Here is an 8,722-nt window from a genome sequence, read left to right on the forward strand (position 1 = left end):
ATTTGGTGGACATGTAGGGAAGTTAAAGCATTTTGGATTAAGATATGGTGGAATACTCAAAATATTTTTAAGAAAAAGATAAAGTTTAAGCCGCAGATATTTTTGTTGGGTATTATGGAAGACTTGGATGCAAAAGAAATGGAATTGATGTTGAACTTTATAACTGCTGCAAGACTATTAGTAGCTCAATATTGGAAAATGGAACGTTTACCTACTATAGAAGAATGGTCACTTAAAGTCTCAAATTTAGCAGAAATGGCCAAGATTTCCGCTTATGTGAAGGATTATATTTTGGTTTGGAGAAGATGGATAGATTATATTGAGCGTAAATATGGGACTAAAAATATCATTTGGTTTTTGAGTAAATTTTAGAGTATTGTTGTGCAAAGGTTAGAATATTTTATTTAGTATTTCTAATTATTAAAGTGTTATTATTGTTTTTAATAATTGTACTGTTTAAAAGAGAGTTAAAGGAGGTTATAGATATGTTATTTTAATAGTTGATTAATGTTAATTAGAGTATGATTATGTTAACCCTGTGATTAGCACTGGGAAGTGAGGGGGGAGGGAGGGGGGTGGAAGAAGGGGAAGGGGGGGATTTATATTGTAAAATTTTATAAAATTTTCAATAAAAAAAAAATAGTAGCAAAAGTAACCAATCAAGCTGAATGAGGGGAAAATAGGAAGGGAGCTAATTTTTCAGTTAGTGGGTGAACTATGGAACTTGTTCTCCCAAGACTTCTTGTTGGAAACTGGACTGGCCAGCTTTTGAAAGCATTTAGAGAGCTCTACATAGCTGCATCCGAAACCCTTTGCACAGCTATCTGGATGCAATCTCTGCAGCAAAACTCTGGGCTCAGCTCCGCAAGCTGCAGGCTGGAGCTTCGGGGTAGTTGGCTGCCCAGGAGAGGCACCCCTAGCTCGTCCCTTGGACAAGGGTCCCCCTTTGGCACAAGGACCCCAGCTGCTGTTCCTTTCCAAAGGAGCAGAAGTAACGGGGGGCTGGCTGAGCTGTCATTGCCCAGCAGCCTCACTGAAAGAGACTTGGGACAGAGCTGCTTGCGATGTCCCCGTGGCCTTGGTGGGACCAGAATAGTGAACTATGGGAGCCTTTGGAAGGCCACCCATGCTCTGCTCTTGGGATGCTCCTGTGGAGGTTGAGTTGTCTCAGGGAGGAGAAAGCCCTTAGCACCACAAACTGTGGTGTTCCTCTGAAAGTGGATGGATAGATGGATGATCAACTTTGGCCTGCTGCCTTTTCAACATACTGGGTTCCAGGGAAGGATCTACTGAGGTCCCATCTTTGGATGAGAAACTACTGTGTTTGTGAATGCTGAACTTTGACCTTGAGCCACATGGCAGTCTGTAGTAGGATAGAGATGGGAGGAGGGGGGGAATGTGGGAAGAGACATCTAATCAACTGCCTGTAGCAATTACTATTTTGTCATCTTAATCTGTTTATTTTTTCTCTGTTTTACAAAAAATACTCTATTAACTGTACTTGATTGCTATGATTATGCAAGAATCTACATGCAAGAAATTGTTAATCACTGCTAATATGTGTGAAGAAAATTATCTCAGAATAAGATAAAATGTAAATTAATCCTTTCCTAGGAATACTGGCTTCCTAAGAAAATGTATTTTTCTTTTAAAAATCAACCTTTCCTTTGGGGCAAACCATATTCTGCATCAAACTGTTCTGGTGGGATTTTAAGAAAATCCTTTTCTTCCCCTCGATAGCATTGCATTGGGGCTCAAAGGAGGAGAACTGCCTCCACCTCATTTACAGACAGATGGGAGGAAATTCCTCTCCTGGCCCATCCCGTGGAGCGCTTCTGCTCGTAAGACCTTGAGCAGGGAAGCAAGGCAGTTGCAACATCTCGAAAGCAAAAAGGTAAAAGCAACCTGGAGAAAAAGTGAAGTATTGGGCAAACTACATCATGAAGACAGACTGGAGGTTTCAAGTACTGGGAACAGATCTTAAATCTTCTGGGTCAAGCTGAGGCTTCCCAAATCTCCAGATCCTCCTCAAATCCTCACCTTAATCCACATTGTCTTGGGAGCATTGGATCTGATGTTAGCCTGATGCCACGACAGGTATTCGTCCACCTTTGCTCGTTTCTGCAGGTCAGATGGGTACCAGTGATCTGGGGTGTTGTACTTGCGACTCAGATACAAAAGGATGGCCGTGCTGGCCACAGATTCATGGAAATCAAGGAGGAGGACAGGATCACAAAAGAAAGGCAGGAGTTAGTTTCTGCAGAGGAGGAGCTGGTGAGCAAACACAACTGAGTATGGGGCTAATTAAAGCACTTTGGAATGAGGATTGCCAAAGATGAAACAACTGAGATAAGCAAAAGTATTCTGGGCTTTCAGTTGTCCATTTGGTCTACTGAAGTTCTGCAAAACATTTCCAAATGTCTCATGTAAAATAAGGTACTACAGAGAGAGGTACGCAGGTACTGCTCCACTTCTGATGGATTCCCACCCTCTCACTGTCCAGTCTAACTCAGGAGTGAATACCTTGTTATCTGGTGTCATCTGGGATAAATGAGAAGAGACTTCCAGAATTAATGTCTTTAGCTGTAATTCCATTGTGTCCCCCCGACCCCAAACCTGCAGATGGTCCCAGCTACTTTGTTCCCTGCTGGGCCTCCTCTGACAGTTCTCCAAACATGGCTCTAGACACGGAGAAACGGGTGGGGGAAACTCTCCTTACCCTTCTGCCAAGACGAAGGTCTCGTCCTTCAAGACAGGGACTTTCTTCACCCGTGCACTCTCCTTGGGCTGTGACCCTTGAAATCAAGGCAGATATTCCACCATGAGGTCTGGGAGAGGCTAAAAGCAGAGAAGACCCCCTCTCCTTATTTCATGGCTACGTCTGTCTGGAGTGCAGAACAGAAATCTCCTTCCACCCAAGTCTTCTCTGAATTACAGCTAGAAAGATGGATTGCTAATAAATTGCACTTAAGTATCCCTCTGAGATTATAAAGTGAGCTCTGCTTTCTGCAGCTGAAATTGACTAGAAAATTGTGGTTGCTGTTAGATAATCTCAGAATTAGATACTTCTGGCAAATCTGATATGGATCAGAAATGGATGGGGGGGGGGCAACCTTTTCTCCAGCCAGGGAAGTGGTTGAACAGACAGCACAGTGATAGCCATCAACTCGCAACTTTTAAGTTACAAATGTGAGTGCAGCATCGTATTCCAGACTTTGTAGCTACCCACAGACTCACACTTTTCATGGCTCAAACAGGAAGGTTTGATCTGGGGATGGCAACATGTGTGGAAACACCAGAATGAAAGCCCCCAAAGAGAAATTCCGTGGGAACCGGTTGAGGCATTGGCACCCGAGTGAAGAAATAGGGATGAGAAGAGGGCTCACTCTGGGGCCCATCACTTTCTGGAAATTATGGGGCAGGGAACGATGTTGAGACCACCACATAGAACAACATATAGGTGTGGAGGGGCTGTCCTGCCTCAGTTTTTTGGAACCCAAGCTGACTTTGGAACCCAAGCTGAGAGGGCAGGTAAGCAAGATGGGAATGAGGAAACCACTGAAGGTTTACTTTGGAAAATTAATAATGAATGTTGTAATTTATTTATTTCTGTGCATCTCTGGTAGCAATGCAAAGATGGTAAACATCTGGTAGCAATACAAAGATGGTAAAGATCCGTTTATAAGCTGCCATGGCGCAAGAGATCCAGAATGCCCTGGACTGGGATTAGTTACAGAAAGACTATGCGGAATAAGACACTCAAAGGTGCTCGGAGCAGCCACAGAGGCAAAGTACAAGAACCAGGTCGCTTATCTTATCGGAGGGAGAACCCCGTCCAGTTTGGGTGCAGAAAAAAGCTCTTTCTGCAACTTCAATGGCCCTTTGGACCTTTCAAGCTGTATTTACACAGCAAACAGGGAACACAGCACCGCTGCAGGAGAGGTTTCAGTGAAATTGTTGGCGGCAGGCAGTTGTTTACATCTCCCCTCCCTTCCCCGGTGCGTCATCCTGGCTCTGTTGGGACACGCCATGCACACCTGAAACCCCGAAGGAGGAAAATGGTGGCAGGCATTTCCAGCAGCTGCTGGTGGGAAGATCCTGTCGGATTCCTGATGGTTAAGGCAACTCTGCAGGGGAAGATTCCTGACAATATTACATTTTGTGAACAGGTGCTCAACGATTACTCTGAAAGTGAACAGCCCCCATGTTCTCTCCTCTGCTGAGAAGTCAAAAGGTGCCCTAGTTCACAGTTCTGCCTGGGGAATGAACTGAAATTCATGCCACCCATTTGGGGAAAAAATAATCCGAGAGTGCCATATTCCAGGGCAATGAAACAGCTGCACAAGCAAACCATGCCTCAGTTTTCCATTCATATAAACCCTGAGCTCCTCTTACCTGATGGGGCTGTTGCCCCCCCTTCTGCCTCTGCTCCAGGCATCTTGGTCCCCAGGATGGAATCTGGCAAGAGGGAGGCACCACCATAGCAAAAGGTTTCCAGTGCAAGACGTTCCCTCCAGTTTGCCCCCCCCGCTCAGGCTGCTCTCCTATCACCATGTGGGAGAATCCCCTCCTGTTTCTGATGAGCCCCATGAAGGCAAGGCCCACCCAGCTGTTGCCCAGAGTGTCAAGAGGTGTCCCTGACACCCAGAGTGTCAAGAGGTGTCCCTCTTTCTCCATCCCACCCCAAGCTTAGAAAAGTCCCTCCCCACATGTCCCCGTGGGGGGCTCTCCTTACCTTTGAACAGCTCCACATTTTTCAGCTCAAAGGGAATGTGGTTCTTCTTGGCAAAGATGTAGACCGCCCGGCAGGGCTGGGACAGAAGGTCCAGGTAGAGCTCCAGCCCCATTCTTCTGCCAGGTGGACGGATGGAGTGGCCGAGCACTAGGAAGGGAGGCCTGTTCTCACATGCCTCCTTTGGCGAAAGGCTCTCCCAGAGGGGAGAGCAGGGCAAAGAGCTGAAAACTGGGAGCCGGGCCAGACCAGGTTCCGCCCTCAGGGGCAGGCAGGAACTTCTGCTTCCTTTTGGAAAAGCAAAGACCAAAACTCTTGTGGGGACAAGGGAATACTAACGGGGCAGAGGAGAAGGAAGTCTGGGGAAAGCAGCTCACAATGACCCACTGTGAGGTTGGGGGGGGGTCATCTCAGGCGGGTGTTACAAGAGAGATTTCTTATTTGTGGCAAATATTACGTACTGTTCAAAGTGCCAGTGCTTAGTTGGCCTTATAAATCCACACACTTTAAGCCCCAATTCACAATGGATGTTACAATAAAATAAACATAAACTTAATATTTGTCCTCACATGGTACTGGATTTGGGTTAATATGCTTGCATCAAATGGAAGACTTAGTAAGATCTTGGCAAATAGCTTGAAGTGAAAAAAAGATGAAAATTGTTAGATGGGAATGATAATTTTATTAACAATTACAGTTTACAACCCTAAAAACTAATACAAACTAAAAAAAGATAAAAAGGTGCAGAAAAATAGAGCAAAGAAAAAGAAACATTAGAATATAATAAAGAATAAAAAAAGAAGGCTCTGCTAAAAATGATGGGATGCCAGACAAGGAGAGGAACTGAGATTGCCCACAAGTGCTCCAGGCAGCTGCTCCTCATGAGACTACAAGATGGCAGGCTTTAGAGAGGGGAGATGAAGGTCCAAACAGAAACCAAATGTCCCAGTTTCTGGTGACTTGCATTTTTTATTGACTTTGGATCATTATTATTTATAGTTCAAAAAAAAACTTGTAACATTGCCTGGAGGCTGTGAAGATCTGGATGGGAAGAACAGGCTTTGAGCCTACCGTAATAAGTGGGCCCAGAGGAAAGGGGCTCATAGCTGAAGGTGGTTGAGAAGACCTCATCCCCATGCCATCCCTCTCAGTCCTAGTTTTTGTATAATTTTAAATTTTGAATAATTTCAATATTTTAATTACTTTTCTATTTTTTAAAAATCTGTAAACTGCTCAGAGTTGCCTTATGGGGAAGATGGGCAGCATAAATATTTAATAAATGAAAGAGAGAGAGGGGTTGTGGGATTTCAGCTCTCCTAATATCAAGAGTCCTAAAACAAAGATTGTATGGGCAGCAGCTACAGCTGATATGGCTTCTACCCAGATTTGCCCGGGGTGCCATTGCCCCTTCCTGAGACCTGGATCCCATTTGAAGAGCTGCAACATGCTCCACCCAAGTTGAAGATTAGAGGCTACAACTGGTCCAGGGTTGGGAAGATCCCGCTGCACACAGGACACCTCTGTGGTGCAAACTGCATTCACGACTGATGAGCTTCTGGATGCAATTCAACATATTTGGGAACCTATACAGAGGTTCCCTTTGAGGCATAAAGCCTGATTACTTTTCTCTGTCCTGGAAGACCTGCAAGAGTAAGCAAGCTCATCTTTGAAACGATGACCTCTACTGTCAGGGTCCCCAGGAAGTGCACCTGCTTGACAGCACCTGCTGTCTGAGGTGGCATTGCCCAGAATTTGGCACTGCTCAATTAGGATGAGTTGTTTTTTGCTGAATATCTGCATGACCAGGTTCATTTTGGTTTTTGTTATTTTTATTCTGGTTTGACTATCTGAGGTTTTTTTAATTGGTTGCTTTTATGTCACCTGTCCAGGGTTTGAGAGACTGAGAAAATAAAGGATGACTATATGTAAAATTTCATATACATGTATGAAAAGCCCATATAGATAATTTTAAATACTACTTTATTTTCCTTTTTTGGCTATATATTATTTTTTTGGTTATTTTCTTAAACAAAGGAAGTAAAAAAAACACCTCACCTGAACCTGACCAGCTGACATCCAATCAAACAAATGTGAGTCATTTTATTCTGCAAAGGATGCACAAGTTCACCACAGTGGCCAGTAGACAGTCTTCCACCTTAGACTTCCATTAAAGGGTTAAATGAGTTGGGGGAGCTCTCTGGGGACACAATGCAAGGCAGGTGAGCTTTGCCATCCCTGCCACCGCAGTGCAGTTTTGATGCTGAGATTTCCTTTGGAGTCAGTCCTCACTTTAAGCAGGAGGCTTAATAAATTAATTGTAATAGAAATCTCACATGCACGCTTGCTGCTGCTCCATCTGGGCATGTTCGCAAGACCATGTCTCCAACCTGGAGGTCTTGGATTATGCAGAGTCCACCAGCATTGAGTCCCTGATGACCAGAGAGTAGATCAGAATGGATGACCACGTTGGCTTCCGGTTCTGGATCGCGTTCCAGTTTTCTCTTGCTGGGGGACCCTGAAAGGGCTCGAAAGTCACCTTGAAGGGCCGACGAGTGGGGAAGAGGACCTCCGACTGATCGTGGAGGGCAGCAGCTTTCGGACCGACGGAGAAAAGATCGGCCACTCACATGGCCCATCATTAATGCCGTTTCCAGCCGAGGCCAAACTTGCAGCTAAGCACTTGAAAGCACCGTGGAGGAACTGGGTGAGATCCTACCTTCTTTTTACCCCAAGTATTTTTTCCTGCAAAAGCTCTCTGAAATTGCTTCCCCCTGAGGAGAGAGGGAAGGGAACGTCTTTCTCCCACCCTCTAAAATGGCGGCGGCTGCCTACATAGGGGAGATAAAGCCCTGAAAAATATATTAGTAATTGGACTTACATGCTTCTTAGATCTGGCGACCCAAAAAGTTCCTACTTTCACGGAAACTGGCTATCTTAAGTATTTGAACCCCCCCCTCGAAAAGAACCTAAACTGGATAAAAGCCTAGCCTTTTTGAAAAGGATTTAAAGGCCACCGGGGACATCTTGTGGTGAAGCCTGGTATAGCAAGTGAACATTCCTGATAAAGAGACCTGTTTACAACCTAGATCTGTCCTTGGCACTATCTAAAGATAAAAAGCTGCAACTGGGAGCTGAAACTGGCTCTTAAGAACTGTGGAGGTGAACATTCACTAACTCTTGCTTAAAAAACTAGCCTCCACTAAAGAACTATAAACATTTCAGAAATGGAGGGGGACTAGCAACAAACTTTCCTTGACTATAAACTCATACTTGAAAAAATCCTTGAAGCTACTGAGATAATTAAATCCAGAGCGCCAGCTTGAACCTACAAACTGAAACCCAGATTCCAACTAAAGAACTTACAACTCAGAAAACAACAGAAGCGGGAGAAATCAATACAAAGACAGAGGACTTTAAGGAACAACAACAATATATTGAAAATTCTGACAACCAAATCCTGATTGCAACCAAAGAACCTACAACTCAAAAAGTAACAGAAGTGGAGCAAAGTAATACCAAAACAGGATGCTAAAGATCAACAAGGACAGCACATTGAAAACCTAGATAACCAATCAATAACTATAAAATTGGACATGACCTTTTACTTAAACCAGAAGAAACCTGAGGAAGAAGACCAGACCGAATTGAAGATAAAGATACTAGAACAAATACCGAGATTTGAATTACCAGAGCAACAACTTAATGATTATCAATGGACCAGCTCTTTTGAAAAATTGATGACTAGACGGTCTCCCTTAATTCAAGTATGAAAGGAGACCTATTTGATAACTTAAAGACATGGGTATGGAAACCTGGTTGGCAGAAAAAGAAAGCTAGAGTTAGGTTTAAAAAATGGGATCTTTTGACTCACTAAGAGAGATCCTAAAGTCTCAACTAATGGGCTAAAGGGAGACCTGGAGACGAAGGGAAATATGACTATTAGATTCAAATGTTGGATTAATTGGCCTAATAATTAGAGTTTAGACTTAT

At 44.0% G+C, this 8,722-nt stretch overlaps 1 protein-coding gene across 2 annotated transcripts in view; it reads right to left on the bottom strand.

The window, feature by feature from the left end:
• LOC107291832 (glutathione S-transferase theta-1) overlaps positions 1–4,971 on the bottom strand; it is a 7,259-nt gene extending 2,288 nt beyond the window's left edge. The window contains exons 1-4 of one of the 2 annotated variants that reach the window (XM_015820864.1): positions 4,736–4,971; positions 4,396–4,458; positions 2,720–2,795; positions 2,041–2,191 (exon numbers count right to left, since the gene is read on the bottom strand). In XM_015820864.1, coding sequence (XP_015676350.1) covers positions 2,041–2,191; positions 2,720–2,795; positions 4,396–4,458; positions 4,736–4,847 — 402 coding nt within the window. In that variant the 5' untranslated portion in view covers positions 4,848–4,971. The remainder of the gene's footprint in view (positions 1–2,040; positions 2,192–2,719; positions 2,796–4,395; positions 4,459–4,735) is intronic. The other variant, XM_015820865.1, reaches the window with a different exon arrangement.
• Positions 4,972–8,722: the final 3,751 nt, after the last annotated feature.

The sequence above is a fragment of the Protobothrops mucrosquamatus genome, unplaced genomic scaffold (assembly GCF_001527695.2).
Source record: "Protobothrops mucrosquamatus isolate PMUCROS unplaced genomic scaffold, P.Mucros_1.0 scaffold1196, whole genome shotgun sequence".
NCBI classification, from domain to species: domain Eukaryota; kingdom Metazoa; phylum Chordata; class Lepidosauria; order Squamata; family Viperidae; genus Protobothrops; species Protobothrops mucrosquamatus.